This window comes from Clinocottus analis, unplaced genomic scaffold (assembly GCF_023055335.1).
Source record: "Clinocottus analis isolate CAN_PGR_092001 unplaced genomic scaffold, fCliAna1.0.p SCAF_14, whole genome shotgun sequence".
Lineage (NCBI taxonomy): Eukaryota > Metazoa > Chordata > Actinopteri > Perciformes > Cottidae > Clinocottus > Clinocottus analis.
This window is the reverse complement of record NW_027175865.1, coordinates 18,520,220-18,538,812: the sequence shown is the minus strand read 5'-3', so window position 1 is coordinate 18,538,812 and position 18,593 is coordinate 18,520,220. Positions and strand designations below refer to the sequence as shown.

Below are 18,593 nucleotides of genomic sequence, written 5' to 3'. Positions count from 1 at the left end.
TCTGCTTAGGCTTCTGTTTCACACACAGCAAAGTTGTGTCATCTGTTCCAGCTCTGCTGATATCCTTCTCCTGCGTCACCGGCATGTGGGAACCAGAGTGAAGAATTAAAGAGGTTTCTCCCTCGTATTAAATCTGGGGACTGAGCTTTATGAATATGCTAATGTAACGCAGGAGCCACACAGAGAGGATAGCAGATGAAATATGACTTTTTACATAAATTGATGGCATTACTGAGCACATGGAGGCAAGTGGCCTGGTAGCAAGCCTATGCTTATCCAGCACTGACACAGTGAGTCTCAGTCCATCTGGCCGGGAGGCTGGCATGGCGTCTGCTGGTAGAAATTATTCAGATCAGATGCTCTCAACCAACCACCTTTGGCGTTAAGATTCCACATTGCCAACAGTCTGACTTTCAAGCCTTCTCTTTTACATATATTGTCAGTGTGAGACAGGAAATAGGGGCTGCCCCTCTAGCCTAGCCGCGGCGTCTGCATGCTAAGATGGTCATTGTTAGGCAGAGTGTTTTTGGGTGGAAAAAGGGACATTAATGAAGGTCTTGTGACAGGTGAGAAGTGACTTCAAGGCAGCGGATGGTGGCAGATGGAGAAAAGAGAGTGAGAGGAAACAAGAGAGGAAGGGATGTGATGAATGAATCCTCCCTCTTTTCAGCCTGCATCTGTCTTTGCTATGAGAGGTTTTGTTCTCTCATGTCTTTTAGCTACTCTCTAACTTGGACTCGCCATGATGAAATGATGAGCCGGTATTCATACCCCATATTTGTTTGCACAATTTCACAGAAATAGTTGTGTGCGTGTGTGTGTGTGTGTGTGTGTGTGTGTGTGTGTGTGTGTGTGTGTGTGTGTGGAGGGGGGGGTGGTGGAGGGGATGGGGGGGAGGGGGTTCGAGGTCGGTTAAAGTAGTCATAAAAAACCCCAAATGAGTTATAATACTTGTGTTATTTGTATATTTTTTTCAGAATTTGTGAAAAAAATGTAAAAAAAGTAAAATAAAAAAAATAATACCATATTTTGATCATAACTATGAACATCCAGCATGATCCGAGCAAGATTTTCCAAAAATGCCCTTTTGAGCTGTTCCCCGAGTTTTTCAACTCCAAGGTTTAACAGCAACCTACAAGATTGTCCCACCGTTCTTTATAAAGACCTAAACAATCAGAGTCTGTAAGAATGAAAAGACAATAACTCAAAGCCTTGGTTTGTTACCAAGTAGTTTAAGTTAAATAAACGGTGTTGTTAGGTTCAAAAGGTTATAACCTTTATACCTAAAATGCTCGGATTGGGGAATGCTGCATTTGCATACATTACTGCTGAAGACATGTGACGTGTTCGAAGAACCATCCCACGACCACGAAAGCCGTCGCGTCAACTTTGAAGAAAAAGTCGAAGGAGTAGGAAAACAGAACTTTGATTTTTCAGGTACTAATATACAACTCAGAAGAATCCATCATGCATTATTAAATTCCTACAAACTCTGAGGGTTACAAAGAGGTGTCTTTTATCGACTTTGCAAAGTGTACTTCTTAACTATCCAGTGAAACGTTACAGCCTCGCGCAAAAGGGTTTATGAAAGGGTTTATCATAAACCCCGTAGGGTACGGGGTTTATGTAATTACATAAACTTAACGATAAGTTACCTTTTTTTCTGTTCAGATAGAACTCTTACCACAATGCTTTGCTGGGTTTCAGCAATTTAAATGAAGTACATCAACGTACTTCATTGTGGTTCTGGAGATCCTGGAGGAAACATCACTAAGCAGTACCTTGTCTGATAATTGACGCTGTGGGACTCGGGGTGCTCGGAGCTAAGTAACAATTCTTAATGGAAACTAAATTGACCATGTATTCCTAAAATTACCCCAACTTATATCAGAAACAAAATTAAAAAGAAAAAATGTTTAGATGGTTTTGCCATCACTTCAGTAAAGTCATTAAAGAGTGTCTATGGTGAGAAAAGATATAGACAAACTATATCTTTACCACCTTAAGCACTAACTTTGAACTTTCAAATGCATTCTTCCTATGGCACCGCTCTTATCGAGGCCACAGGAACGATCACATGGTCTTGAGTCAGCGCATGCCATGGAGAGTTTCAATGTGATGAGCTGTGTGTGTGTGTGTGTGTGTGTGTGTGTGTGTGTGTGTGTGTGTGTGTGTGCGTGTGTGTGTGTGTGTGTGTGTGTGTGGGATCTATTGCCCAATAAAGCTGATAGGATCTTATCATTTGCTTTCAAGGATGATATCAGTAAATCCCAGAGAGACGGAGATGGGATCGTCTGGTCAGTAATATCTGTCCACACACATCATTCCCTGTCTGATTACTGGGAGCCACGATTATTTGATTTACGTGTAGTTGGAATGCGAAGGATATACTCCGTCCTGGATCTCTCTTCCAGCGATTACTGCCGACAGCGTCACTGCTCATTACAATGCTACGTTCTCAAATGGAGAGGTTTTGATTATCTTGAACAGCTTGTTCATCTTCCCGGTGGCACACATTTCATAGACAGTTTCTCATTTTCTTCTGAAGGAAACATTTTTCTCTGAATGTTCCTATAAGATAAGTTGTTTTCGTTTTTTCCTGTTTTGATTCCAAGCAATACAAAACTTAATAGTGGAGCAAACCGTGACATGCTGCATAACAGCCGCGAGGTCGTGAATCCTGGACGGAAAGGGAACTGGGAGTCGTGTTATTAATGGCAGGTGGCACATGGCCGCGCAAGTTCCTAATTTGGCGGCTGGAAGCGGCGCTCAGGGAAGACTCGACCATCTGGCACAAAGATACCTGAGCAAGGTCAGGCTGTGAGGATATTCCCATTAATCAGCCTTTGTTGTGGTTGTGAAGAGGAGGGAGGAGAACAAAAGGCTGTTTTCCTCCAAAAGGTCTGAATCAACCATGTGGATGAAAAGCATTTCATAAGAAATGGGACTCTTTGGTTGGCTTGACAACACATGGACATGTTGGAATTCAAGCCATCAACAGGTCATTTGGATGATCTAATTCAGCTCCTGTTGCAGCGGCATATTGGCTAATCACGTATTTAATACCTCCCAGTTGCATGTTACAACCCATTGTAGTGATTCTGCAGTTTCACAACCAGTAGTGCCGGTTCTCTGCCAATATTGTCAGCGTTTCCATAAACCTTTGTTTGACTGGCTGATTGGCTGCCATGTCCACATGTGTCAGACGCAACAATGTGTGGCTCGAGGGATTGTTGTGTTGGTTGTTTGGATCAAAATGATGATGATCAGTCATGTTTTCTTCCAGGTGAGTTTTAATTTACATAACTTGCAAACACACAATATATAGACCTTGTGTTGATGCATGGATGAATGAAAACTTACCTGAAGAGAACATGGCGGCTTTTAGTCCTATTTAGAACATAGTCGCACTGTAGCTACACGTCGGCCTCCTGGAATCCAAAAAGGCACCTCAGGGCCAATAATCGCCTTCAGTTCAAGCAAAGCATATTTAGGTTTAGGAAAATATCATGATGTGGTTCAAAATAATCTGTCTAATGCTGTGTTCACACAGAACGCGACAAAATTTGGTCGCGCGACCAGATTACATGCAAAGTCAACGCACAGCTGCGTAGGAGCTGCGTAGACACGACTTTTCTGGCGAGCGACGCGACAGACGCGTTTGAGGCGACACGAACAGCAAGTTTGCCGCGGGGCGAACACAGCGTTGGACACGACAGGATGTCACGCGAGTTGAAATTTCCCAACTCCAGCCACAAAAATGCGTGAGTCATAGTTGCGTCAGCCAATCAGCGTGTCTACGCAGCTCCTACGTGAAAGATTGTTATTTTTATAGGGAGAAGCTACGGAGATAAGCCACGCCCCCTTTGTGGTGGCTCGATTAGTCATGCTGCGTTTGGTGTGAACACTTTTTTTTGTCGCGCGACACAACTGACACGGTAGACGCAACGTGAAAAATGTTGTCGCGTTCGGTGTGACCACAGCATGACAGAAAGAAAGAAAGAAAGAAAGAAAGAAAGCCCTGAAGGCAAACTATTCTGTGAGCCCAACATATTTTCCCCACCGCCAGTTGTATAGATGTCAAAATGACAATTAAAGAAATTTGAGGAAAAGATTATCCCGAAAAAATCTTAAATTTTTCCCACCTCTTTTATTTCATCTCAGGGGTTGCCTTCTGACTTAATACCAAAGACAAGTCATTATTTCTTAATCTTGTCCTCCTTTCTGGACCGGGGGCCCTGTATGAAAATGTAGCTTCAACATTTGTATTATTACACTTTTTATTGTGTATTATTACACATTGTGTATAGATTCCTAAATATAATTGTGTTAAATGAAATTCCCTCAATCCAACAGACAGTCTGGGCCCAGAGAGTATCCAGCAGCACTAGTTGGTTTTTACGTGCTGGTTTCAATCAGAGTGCAGCAACGTTTGTTTTGCCATTATAATTAGCATTTGCGCTGACGTCAGCAATAAGCTCAAAGCGTCTTCTCAAGCTTCTACCTCTCTAATTCACGGGTAACACACGAATGCAGTGAATATTTCAGCGTTTTCTCAAAGATGTAAAGCTGCCCTTCAGCAACATGAGCCACACCACCGTCTCAGGGATGGACCACCTGCCTTTACAGAATACATATTTGGCATTAATAAATGTAACAATTCATTCCTAAGGGTCCTTAAAGTATGATCTATTCAAATAGAGGCTAAAACAAAGCTAGTGCTCTGTATGCAGGTTCAATGGAGCACACCCAAACACACATCGACACATATAGAGGATATGATGGACTATTCAGAGGAGTGGGGTAATGACTCACTGCCGCTCAGCCAGTCACACTACAGTCTGGATACCTTTTACACCGCTGTGCCAGTCGCAGTGGGGGTGACAGGAATGATTCATGAAATGGAGGTCAGGGTGCAGAGAGTAGTGACGCGATAATGTTGTTCTGAAGGTTCAGAAAGGCAACATGAGAACACGTGACCCACAGGTCTGCAGCTGGAGGTGGATGGCTTTAAAGTTTCCTTTGTGGAGACTTTGGCACCTTCTGACTTTGCAGTCCTGTGACTTTAATTGCCAGGTCCTTCCCGTTGCACACTCTTTATGTATAATTACAAACCCATTTTAACTCCAAGCAATTACATTCAATTAATAGATGGTAATCTGCACGAGAAATACAGAAAAAGAAATATAATATCTGTTGTAATAATCATCCGCTCGTGATTAATTTATTCCAGACAGATTTCTAGTTTTCCACTGGACTATGGTGACATGTTATGTTATCCATGTCCATGGTGCAATGTTAGTAATGTTGCACAGGAATTGTACAGGTTCAGTGTCACTACATTCCCAATACAACGCCCCGTTGGATGTGCCTATCTGATACAGGTAGTGTCATCTCTCAGCCAATTCCCCTTTGAGCTGTTCTCTACATGAATACATGTGTTTAGCGACAGTAAAGATAAATATATACAAATATCAAAGGATGTAAGATAATTAGAAAGATGGTCTGATATAGATGTAGATGAAGAAGTGCCTCATCACGCTGCACCATTTGACATATCAAGCGTACTCTGTTCTCAAGGGTATTCCACAAACACGCATACTTAGGCAACATTATTAAAGGACACACCTTTGGCAGAGTGCAGGCAATTTGCATGTGAATGAGGCTCAGTCCTGTTGTGGCACAGAGAGAATGAATTATCAGCCTGGCGACCTTGTGGAGAGTCACCTCCAGCGGTTTAGAGCAGAGGTCCTCTGAGAATTAAGACAAGCTGAAGACCTGCCATCCTGGGGAAAGAAGTTTGAAACTTTTGTTGTTTCAAAGTTGTCTGGTTTTTGAACATATGGAATTTTGGTGATGCGCTCTGTGACTTAAAGTAGAGCGTTTGCAATTGTTGGCTTTGATTTTTAGCTGAAAGGATTTGTTACTGTGGGATTATGAAGTCATTCGAGACCTGAAAGACCAACTTCTGTCTTTCTTTCTTTCTTTTTTTACATGCTTTGATGTCTTTGTGGTTTGTTCTGCTAACCCATACAGATTTCACAGAAATCTCTGACGAATACTGCACAGGCATATATGCATGCGCAGCTTTGAAACTGAATGGACGATCCTGATGTATAAGTTAGAGACTCATATTCCCCAGCTGCTGGTGCAGAGAGAAACATTCTGCCACCGTCTTAGCAGCCTTAGTTAATTCCCTGAGTGTGATTCCTTTGTCAATGGTGTTTGCATTATCAATAACAAGACCTGTGGAACGTCTTCAAACTGTTGGTTTCCATGTTTAATGTGCCAAGATTCATTCTGGTTTCTTTCATTTTACTGTATTATGTTTGCTGTGGTAAAAATCCAAGTTTGCCTTCATGACTTCCTCTCATCTGTCTCCATAGCATTGCGACCAATGGACAGTGATCTGTGTCTGGGTATCTCCCCGAACACCACCCAGCTCTGCCACATCAGCTGTCCCGTGGAGTGTGAGGTGTCTTCTTGGAGCGCCTGGGGACCCTGCACCTATGAAAACTGCCAAGACCAGGCAGCCAAAAAAGGTAAGAAGTAAATGTTATATGGACTGTACTTGTATCGCGCTTCTCTAGTCTCTTGACCACTCAAAGCTCTTTAACACGACACGTCGTCATTTTTACGACTGTGTTGCTATACTATTGGCTTGTTCTTGACGCCAAGGGCCACTGTGACTGAAGGCTCTTTCTATGTTAATTTGATCAATTTCTTCCTCCTTTGCTCACACAAATGGCTTTGCAAGAAGAGGTCACTGATTGACAAACAGGTGCAAATGAACTGCTCATTTCAAAAACATAGATATAGATATATATCTATATTGATATAGATATATATCTGTATCGATATAGATATGTATCTATATCGATATAGATATATATAGATGATTTCATTACAGTACAGTAATATGATTACAGCTCAAAAAGTTGTTTGAGTGTGCAGCAGTGGTGGGCAGTCTGGGTCTTCTCAGCCTTCACTGCAGGCCTAAACAGAATCACAAAGTTATATAATTGAATTGTTTTTCACAAATACACTACATGTATACTAATAATTTTTCCCTATTAGCTTATTTTCTCATTGCACAGATCGTGTCTTCCTCTGTTGCTCTGCTTCAGCCTTCAGCCTGCAGCTGTGCAGCGTGTTGTAAGGAGAAGCTTTCATCCAATCACATTTGTTCTCTCCTGTGCCTCTATGTCAGCAAAGCAGTTTAAGATGGCCTTTGCAGATTAAAGTACACTGAGAGTGGACGTTGTGGTTGATTGTCATGGTCTGGAGCAAATCAGATCTTTAGTTTGACCACGTGGACGGATTCTTTGACGTACCATGCCAGTGAGATGGCGTGGACGTATGTGATCGTATGTGTTTGGTCAGCATGACCGTGAACAAAATATCTCACACCTTCATTCTGTGCTATAGCGTGATGTGTATTGTCTCATGTTAGTAATGATAATGAAATATTAGTTCGTATAGTCTGTTTAGTGTAGTTAGTTTGGTCTGGACCAGAGCCTCATCCTCCGCTCCGCCTCATGTGTTTGCTGTGGCAGGTTGAGCTCGTCCATCAGTGTGGTTGACGTGGTTGTTGCCTCGGCCCCTAATTATCCCACAACAGCGGCGTCCGCCATTACTAATGCATGTTGACTCCGCCTTAATGAAGCACCTAAAATGAAAGCAACTGCTTGAAATTCTCCTGCATGCATCTTAATGATGGATCTGCTGCCTCTTACTCTACTTCTGCCCTTCTGTCCGTTACTGTTCATAATGGGAAGTGAACATGAACACACACACACACACACACACACACACACACACACACACACACACACACACACACACACTATCTGCAGGATAGTGTGTGTGTGTGCTAACATTTTGACCCATACTGTTAAGTGGCCAACACAATAATGCTGCTTCTTTAAGTTTAACTGAGAGACGCAGACTACAGTTTACTGTCCTGAAGCATCATCTCGTCTTGTTAAAACCAACACATCACAGTGACGATGGGTGGTTCTCTCTGCAGGAAACCACCTTTAACTGATTACAATGTCATCTTGTATTTTAGCAAACTCACTTCCTTATTGAATGTTAATTTCTCAGTAACTCATGAAATAAGACACGGCCTCTATTGATCCCAGGAGGGCACATTAGCATTACAGCAGCACAAGATGAAGCCTAGACATGCACAGGCAAGTACAAAAAATCTGCACAGACAAGCAAACATAAATACATAATAATTAGTTAGCTATATACATCAATATAAGGCAACCAGTCAAGTTGTCCCAATACCGATACCAGTATCGGAAATGGCATTTGACCATCTCTATCAACCAGTGGCAGGCCGTGCATTTTGATCCAGTCCTTCAGTACCGTCTGATATTGTTTATATAAATATGCACATGACAGGATGCTGCATCATTAACGAACAATGTACGTGGTCCACATGAACAACATCCAGTCACATTTAGCTCTGCAGCCGAGGCTTTATCTTGCGCCTCCACTTCACTTTATTAATGAAACAACAACACCATGCTGCGTAGTTTGCACAACACGGCAACCGCTTGTATTCTCGTTCCACACTTCACTACAGCGTTTCCTCTCTTCCTTTCTTTTCGTTTACTCCTTCACAAAAAAGCCCCAGAAACGTACATCAGAACACTGCTTCCTACAAAGCTGTTCAAAAACTCAATATAATTAGTTATAACAAAACATGACAAAAAAACTGCGGCACTAAAACACTGCACAAACCAGAGCACTAGTCGATCAGAATGAATGATAATAACTACCGTCAAATTTGGATTATAAGCAGCTACTTTTTTTTCTCAACTTTGTCTCGTGAAGCTAATATGTGGATTTGTCCGATTCTGAACTCAGCAGCAGTTGCAGAGACATACGGTACAAAATTCACGTGAAATATTTTCTAAATCCCCTTCACAAGTGCTCTCAATTTGAAGCAGGGTCCTTTCAGCAGCAGCAGCTCTTCCATCACATCCACGGCGTGAGCTAGCTCTGTGGAGGTGTGTGCCGGCAGAGAGCTAAGCGAGGTGGAAAAAACAAACACAAAAAGCAGAAGAAGCAGTTCACTCACCAGATGCTGTTCACTTAATAAACAGTTCAATGATGCGGTCGTTGAGTTCATCGGTGCGCTTCAGGATGTCACTGACAAACTGACATAACCCTACAAGAGAAAGGCGTAAAGCAAATCCGCCACCAAGTCCGTTTCTTCTCCTCCTTCAGCCGTTACGTGTTAAAACAAGCAGAACACTTAGGTTGTTTTCTGTTGACTGAGGTCACGCTGGCCACTGACCAACGCACGTCAAAGAATACACCCAGCATGTCAAACTAAAGCTCTGATTGGTTGAAAACTATGACAATCAATGATAACGTCCAGAAAATTAGCTAAGAGGGAAAAATAATTATAATACATGTAGTGTATAAGTGAAAAACCATTAAATTACAAAACAGCTGTAACTTTGTGATTATGTTTAGCCCAGTAGAGAAGGCTTCGCTGGCCCTGACGGCCAACCACTGCTACCAACCTAACAGTGTGCATACATTTATGTGCAAAATCAACAGGGCAGTTTTCTAATAATCCATACGTTCAGAGAAATTACCAATAACAGTTCCAGGAGAAAAGCAAAGGAATGCTTTCCTCATGTGGTTTGAAATGTAAAACTGTACACCTGAACAAAGCAATGGGGTGGCATCAGAAAAAGGGACATTTGCTGATGAAATGGCATGGCATCTTCTCTTCCAGCTGTCTTTAAATACACACAGAGCAGAGTTCTGGAGAAAATCCAATTTCATTTCCATCAACAAAAGAGCTTGTCAGGATGTGGAACTGGATCAGTACCAGTTTGCTTACATAAGAAATCTCAGCACAAGTGAAACCATCCCCACAATGCATCTTGTCTTGGAACAGCAACATTCTGCTGCTTTTTATTGACTTCACTTTTAACATCATTAAAAACGCTGGGTCCATGAAGATGAATCCTTCTTTTCATTAATTGGTATTTTCATTTTGATCAGACAGACTACAATAAGTACAAATGCATTCAGCTCTCTGTGCAACATTAGTTTCAAGGGTAAAGCATGGTGACACTTTGTAATCACAATTTTATATTCATCAATCATTAATGCATGGCACATTTATAGTTCATAGCAGTGAACTTATCATGTTAACTAATTATTACTAGTGGTATAATTTGTCAGAATTTATCATTGGTTTGTGTCATATGAAATAATTTGTTGATAAATATGTTTTTAAGACATCATATTGTGAAACATCTACAAACATTTGTAGATGTTTTAGAAACCAATTATTACCCATCAACAAAGTATTAACTATTTAAATGATGTTTATATAATAACCATTTTACTAATATAATCATCAGCTGCAACTTTGAAACAGCATTTAATAAATAGCCAAGTCATGTTTATAGAGGGTTTACAAGCACATCACTAACAGTTAACAACTGTGTTATATACTATATTAATTCTTATTATCTATGCAACAACACACAGTTTAAACAACATAAATATAGCAATACTACTCATCTGTAAACATGGTTATCATTTCATTGTTTGTTCAAAGTAAAATAACTTAACTGGAAAAGGAGTCAAAAATATATCACTTCACCAAGAATTAAAGGTGCTTAATATACATTGTAATGAAGATGACAGTACACAACAAAATAATGTATTTTCCTCATACAGTTATGACACCATGACATTGTTCGATCTCAACACCATTGACAGTACTCTTGATTTGGTAGAAGTTATATATTTTGCGACCCTATTTTGTGACCTTTATTTGAGAATAATTGCAGGTCTTTGGTTATATGAGCTGTCTGTCCGTGCTGGTCTGTCCGTGCTGGTCTGTCCGTGCTGGTCTGTCCGTGCTGGTCTGTCCGTGCTGGTCCGTCCGTGCTGGTCCGTCCGTGCTGGTCCGTCCTTGCTGGTCTGTCCGTGCTGGTCCGTCCGTGCTGGTCCGTCCGTGCTGGGCTGTCCTTGCTGGTCTGTCCGTGCTGGTCTGTCCGTGCTGGTCTGTCCGTGCTGGTCTGTCCGTGCTGGTCTGTCCGTGCTGGTCTGTCCGTGCTGGTCTGTCCGTGCTGGCCTGTCCGTGCTGGTCTGTCCATGCTGGTCTGTCCATGCTGGTCTGTCCATGCTGGTCTGTCCGTGCTGGTCTGTCCGTGCTGGTCTGTCCATGCTGGTCTGTCCATGCTGGTCTGTCCATGCTGGTCTGTCTATGCTGGTCTGTCCGTGCTGGTCTGTCCATGCTGCTGCACGGTGACTGCTGACATGTCTCTCTGGTCAAAATGAAGCCGCAGTTGCAGCCGTTCATAATCTACCCTGCAGATACCAATGTGTGCTAGTTGATAGAACTAGCACACATTGAACTAGCACACCCCGAGCCTCCTCTCCATTATCACCCCCCTTCCATAGATAAAACCTCCATCAAAAGGGTCTCGACACACGGCAGTCCATGTTCTGTCGACGTGTCTGATTAAATAAAGCTTTTTCAGAGGAAAGGAGAGACACAAATGAAATGGAAAAGGATCCTGTTGTCTCCACCTGAGTCCTGCAGGCGCTCCTGAACTCTGCTGCCTTATCGGGCTGCAGCAGGAGGGTGGATTAGGGGCTAGATGACCTTGGCTGGGCTGGAGCTAACGCCCCCCTTCCCAGGACCTGGTCATGGAATCCTTTGCCCTTGAGCAGAGGAAATGACACATGCACACATGGGAGCAAACCCCACAGAATGAATGGAGTCCTGCATGCATTAGTCACTTTGGATAAAAGCTACTTTAATGAGAGGAAAATAGAAACAGTCATTATGTGAACTTCCTGTTGGAATCTCTCTCAACTTGAAGCTTAATGGACTGTCAAGTTAGATGCAATATTACGCTATTCATCAAAGACACACTGAGACCACGGAGTGCAGTTAATGTGCTTTGCTCAGCAGCTCACAGAGGGAGTGTGGAGGGTTTGGATGAGTAGCACGGGTCTGGTTTGTGTTCCTTTACCTCATTAGGGTCCTGTTGTTCTCCACAGGCTTCAAACTGAGGAAGAGGAAGATCACCAATGAGCCGACTGGCGGGACGGGCAACTGCCCCCACCTGGTGGAGGCGATACCGTGTGAAGACCCCAGCTGCTACGACTGGCTGGTGGTGAAGCTGGAGGAGTGTATCCCGGATAATGAGAGGGAATGTGGACCGGGGACCCAGATCCCACAGGTGCAGTGTGTCACCAGTGACGGTGAGTAGAAACATGTGACCATCACTACTGTTTGTTTCTCACAAAATCAGAACAATGGCACATTACTGTAGTCAATCAAATCACAGTCTGAAGATGTGACTCATCTTGTTAGTGGGTAATTGGACAGCAGCATTATGAATGAGATGTGACGCGCACACGCCCGTAGAACACAAGGGGGTAGGATCATGTCCTGGCCTGCAACAGTCTGGCAGCACTGGGACTGGTGGTGCGTCGCCAGCCGAAATGCGTTTGTTGTACCGTAAGTATGTTTTCTTTCCAAGTCAATTTTGGCATTTTTTTCTTTCGTTATGACTCACACTCCAAAAATAGTTTCAGATTGAATGAAACTAATCAGGGCTTCACAGGAGTAACGTTCATATTCCTGCTGGATCCTGTCATAGATGTATTCTAGCATCCACAAATACAGATGCAAAGTCAAGAAAGATTTAACTGTAAAAAAACAACCCTTGAGGGTGTCTTGAAGTTTCCGGTTGTGAGACGCTGGTGTTTGAACACTATTGTGCCAGCAGCGAGGAGGCTGTGAGCCACTGAGCTAATGGCAGGTAACTGAAGCGGTTCTGCTTTGTGTGGGGGTTGTGTTCAATGTGTTGCAGGTCAGTTTACACAGCTCTGATTGCTGCAGAGATGGTCGGCCTCTCTTTGACCCACTCTGTTGTGGGCCGATGGCCTGGGCTCTCTGCCCAACATTGTAATTGCTGTATATGTTTATGGGAGATATCCCTCCAACCTGCGTGTGTGCTATTCTAAGCAATTTCATTGTGTGTGTGTGTGTGTGTGTGTTTGTGTGTGTGTGTGTGTGTGTGCGCAGCTGCTCTCCCTTGGGTTCCAGCACAGGCGACCGGCCAAAACTGTGCTGGAAGAGAATGTGAGGCTCCCGGAGAACAGTGCTGGCTGGCACTGCCTGAGGGAGATCTCTCTCTCTTTCACACATACACACACACACACACAGACACACATACACACACACACAGACACACACACACACACACACACACACACACACACACACACACACACAATCACACTACTCCTTTACTTGTGTTTATTTCCCAGTTGTACACACCTCCTCACAGTGTTTGTGACGCGACTACACAATAAGTCTCACAAGTAGTCCACGATGACCGTAGACTCAGCAGTGACAAGATGTCTGATATTACAGGTACAGTTTAAGGCTTAATGTTCTCATGGACCACAAACTCATCTGTACAAGAGCGGCCATGAAGTGACTCGAGGGCGCAGATGAAATCAATTTTTCTTTCTTCATAAAATAAAATCCATTGATTTAAATGCAAAAGCCTAAAAGGTACCTAAAAGGTAAATAGCGACACAACACAGCTACTGGTTCTAAATCAAAGAATACATAAATTAATTACAGCACTCACATGAGAATGAAGTACGAGCAGAAGTATAAACGTCTCTCTGTTAAAATTATAAGAGGGAGGCGGACAGAAACAGCTGTTTCTGGCTTTCTCTCTCTCTCTCTCTCTCTCTCTCTCTCTCTCTCTCTCTCTCTCTCTCTCTCTCTCTCTCTCTCTCTCTCTCTCTCTCTCTCTCTCTCTCTCTTTTTTTTTCACCACGAAAAGCAATCATCCTGTGGAACCCAATTGTTGTTCTCACTTGTCACTTGTTCTGTCTTTCTATCAATTTACTCTGCTTCCTTTCAGTATTCTGGACTGCGCCACGCACACACACACACACACACACACACACACACGCACGCACGCGCGCGCACACACACACACACACACACACACACACACACACACACACACACACACACACACAGGACAGCGCTGTCTATGGTCCTGAAATAATAGCCAATATATTCACATGTAACTTTGTTGTTTTTGCTCTTTTTTCCTATACTAATAATGATAATAAATAACTATTTGAATAGCACACTTACAAAAAAGTAGCATAAAGCTACTGCAAAGGAAGATTCAATGTAAATAGATCTTACAGTTTTACAAACTCTGAGACTAAGACTACAATGTTTTTTTAATGAAGAAAATGATAATAATGGTGGACATGTTTCCACATTTCCACCAGCTAGTTGGTCAGTGGACAAAAGTACACAGAAAACAGCTGTTTCTTTACACTTCACAGTCTCTTTTTCAGGCTGCTCACTTTCTGGCTTGATTACTTAACTGCAAAAACAGGTTTTCATTCTTGTATTAATTTTACTAGAATTTCACTGGCCTTGAGACTCTTCTTCACAATGTGCGCCATTTGGCTGTCAAGTGGGTCAAGTTTTTGCATCTGTGAAGGAAATAGAAATGATTTTGCAAACTCGGATCCAAATCTGCTCTTCTGGCTGACTCGCTGCTGCTCGCATTCGTCCCTTCAACAGGCATCTCAGAGTCGAGCTTCCACAGCGACAGTGTCAGACTTTAAAAACCCCGGGCTGTAAAAATAAACTGAATGAATTGTACTGTGCAATAATGTAGAGAGGATATATATCACCAGTGACATAACGAAAACTGCATGGCTGAGAAATGTTCATGATGACCGTGTGGGTCATTTTCATGAGAATGAATCTTTTGCGAAGAGATCTACCAAAAGCAGTGAGCAGTAGATCTACTGTAGCTGCATTATACATCAAGTGCCACTGGGTCCAATTAAATTTAAATCTGCAGGACTTTGGTACATTTTTTAGCATAAAAGAAACTCAACTTCCAGAGCTTCTGCGTTCAGCAGTGGAAGATGTCATTGGAATATGATCTGTCTTCAGAAAGGGTGGAACAGAAAGCAACTGCAAGTGAGAAATATTTCTGTTCATGTTTGTTAATCAAATCACGACTGAGTGAAGCGTACAACTTCTTTATCATACATTACACTTGTTCCCACAGGGAAACCTTCTTTATTTCTGTATCTCTTTCATAGGGTTACACAGAGAACCACGTGTGTCAGGTTCCACCCAGAACCCTCATTAGACATTCTACAGAGAACCCTTAAAGAGGGTAATGGATCAACCTAAAACCTGAGGCGACCCTGGCACAGTGATGAGCAGGGGTCGTCCTTCAATCCGAGCATCGGTGGTTTGATCCCTGGCCCCGCGAGCTCGCATCGATGTGTCCTTGAGCGAGACAAATAATCCTAAAATTGCTCCTGTAGCTGCGACTACCTTGTGGCACCTTGCATAGTAGCTCCTCTCATCACCAAGTGAATGATGTAAAGTGTCTTTGAGTATTCAGAAAAGCACCATATCAAAGTATTATTAAACCATTTCTGGTGGTTCTATTCAGAACCTTTGCCACCTTCTCAAGTTGCCACAAGAACCCACATTTGAGGTTCACCAGAGGACCATTTTATATTTCAAGGGCTTCAGCTAGAACCCACGAGTCCCCTTTGGTTTTTAATGGAACCCCTAGTTTCACCAAAAACCCTTGAAAACCGCTTTTGTCAAAAAGGGTTGTCCAGAAGCAGATGGATCTGTACAGGATGTCAGACCTTCACAAAGAATATTTTTGAAAAAGAGCGAATATAGGTACTCACTTTTCACTGACGAATCAATTATTACTTGAATATTGTAATTCCATCCAGTCTTTTTAGTTCCTTTTTCCTGTGTGTGTGTGTGTGTGAGTGTGTGTGTGTGTGTGTGTGTGTGTGTGTGTGTGTGTGTGTGTGTGTGTGTGTGTGTTTGTGGGAACATGGCAATTATGGGTAGATTCCTGAGCCATCCCACAGTAGCTGCTAATGAGGGCTCTGGGGAGAAGCAGAGGAAGAGGAAGATGGGGGTTGTTCATCAGATTCCATATTATACTCATAATCAAGGTCCCCATTCAAAGGCTGCAGCGCTTCGTGTTGTTGCATTGAAGATTACCATCTTTCTCATCTAAAACCAACTCGCTCTCTACAACTAATTATTTTCATTCTTTATTTCCTAAAGAATTCTAGGAGAACTGTTCTTGAACGATCCTGTAATATGAACCACTACTGAGGTCTTTATTATAGATTTAGTTTTTCTAATGTTTAGACCAACAACAGGCAGACATGTTGAACATGCTGTGCTCTGCAGTTCACCCTGTTCTTAAGAGGAATTTGCTTAACATTAAAGCTGCAGACAATACTGGCTGAATCCTGTATGGCTCATTTAATGGAGGCTCAGGAAAGGAGTCTCTCATATTTCACATGATTAAAGTCTGCTGTTTGTTTTGCTTTTAATGGTGAATGGTGTGAACGGTGTAAGATCTGGCCAGAATTGAAGTTTAAAACGTTCAATGTAACTAACATTATCAACAGCGTGTGCTGCATAGATATATCTCCAGGAAGCCAACAAGAACTCTTCGTCCTATTTTGCAATACCACTTGTACCACAGGAGGCGATAGAGAGTCACTGTCGTGTCCAGTCTGCCCTCAGTCCACCATCAGAGGACGCAGAGTAGAGCCGCCTGAGGGCGCGTCAATAATACATCCAGCTTCCATGTGCGTCTTATTGGATTAAAGCCAAAGTGGCAGAAACAAGAAAACAGCTCGCCGTCGCCTCTTCCTCCCCGCCACCAGGAGACTCTGACGGGGGTAAAGCGAGCGGTCGCTGCAGTGGACGGAAGCCCAGTACAAAGTTATCTCGGGTTCAGCCACAAGCAATCACCGCTTACAGCTTCACTCTGTCACTTTTATTTCCCGAATGCCTTTTTTTTGTGTTGACAATGACATCTGCACTTCATTGCCTGATCAGACCAAAGGCTGCAAGCTGGTGCAGTGGCTCGCCTCAGTCCGAGTGCCTGGGCTCGATTCCCGGGCTGGACAGCCCTTCTTTATGGTGTTTGCTTGGATGGACATGCAGCCGAGGTTATTAGGACGTTATGTTTCTGGATGGAGCGAATATATCAGCAGAGCACTTCCACACTTCTACACGAGCTGGAAGTCTGTATACAAGCTGCTTTGGGGTTTGTAAGAATTGTAACAGTGAATAAAATGAAGGATTTCCACAGAGATAGACACAAGAGTACAATCAGTATGAAATAAGATACAATTCACCAAAACTGCTTTGGTTTAGAGTTGATGACTATGATGCAGTCAAAAAACAAAAGAGCTAGAAGGAGGACAGACATCAGAAAAGCATCATGTACAGCAAGCAAAATGATTTTCCTTCTTTCATTGGGAGGTAGTTCTTGTACGAAAACCAATTAGCACTGTTTCTTTTCTTCATTAGCATGCGTCGAGACTGGTGTGGACACATTCTGAGATCAAGAGGAAATATCTTAATGTCTCTTTTCCTTCAGCCAGTATGAATATTCATCACTCCCTCTTTTGCCTTTTTCCCCTCTTGTTCTATCCCTTTGTTCTTTGAGGCCCTCTTTAAGATCTGTGTCCATTTAAATGTCTGGTGAATACATCCAGGTAAGTAGTTTACGTCCAAACCATGAAAAAAAACCTTCAAGGTGACCTCATCTTCATCTTTCTGTCCTTTCTTCTTGTCCTCGCGTCTTCAGTAAGACACTCAGCTGAAGAGGTGCAGGCTTTCTTCTAAGGAGCCCTGTTGAATCAGACGTATTGGTAAATGAGATTAACACAGCTGCGTCACACAGTCAGCTTGCATTTAGTCTGCCTTTCTTCCCCATTACCTCTGACTGCGTAAAAAACATCTCTCCGGATGTGGCAGGATTGAATAGAGGAGATGTCAGCCTCTGTCTGCTACATTTCCATCAACAGCGGTTCAGGCGGTTTGACTCGTCTGATGTGTGTAATGTTAAAAAGAAAAGTGTCCCTTTGATGGCTTCCATTGCTTGCTGAGCTCAGAATGAACTCGTATAACTTCAGCTTCTCAGATCTGTGAGTCTTACAGACTGATTTTGAGAAGAAGGCGTGTTTTCTGAAACTCCTCCTTCCTGCTACAAAACCACAAGAACTCTTTTGAAATGACTTTCCCCTGAAAATCTCCCAAAACATTGAAAATGTTTTGTTACTCTGTCTGGGAGGTATTATTTCAGCCTGTTCCTGAAATGCATCTTATCTGCTCATGTCATATAGCAGCTGATGTGGTAGCTTATAGGAGACCGTATCGCCATCATTATATACTAATAGTAAAAGTCATTTGTTGTTGTCTTTATGAAAAAAAACAAGACGAGTTTTTTTCTGATCAGGTCATCACCGCCATCATCAGGGAAACATGACATCTTTGATGTTTGGTTTAAAGTTATGTGACACAAACTGCAATATACATGTAGATAGAACTAGCTGGTAACAGAAAGATTGTAGTCATTGTTAATAGATGCAAATATTGGCTCACACTGAAAATAACGAATTATTAAATTACACAACATTTTCATTCCAGTCCGATCTATAATGTCAGAAATGAACAGAAAGAA

The 18,593-nt window shown here is 42.6% G+C and overlaps 1 protein-coding gene across 1 annotated transcript in view; it reads left to right on the top strand.

The window, feature by feature from the left end:
* Positions 1-18,593, top strand: part of thsd7aa (thrombospondin, type I, domain containing 7Aa) — a 131,391-nt gene that overhangs the window by 68,908 nt on the left and 43,890 nt on the right. The window contains exons 5-6 of the mRNA XM_068575737.1: positions 6,387-6,542; positions 12,058-12,261. Coding sequence (XP_068431838.1) covers positions 6,387-6,542; positions 12,058-12,261 — 360 coding nt within the window. The remainder of the gene's footprint in view (positions 1-6,386; positions 6,543-12,057; positions 12,262-18,593) is intronic.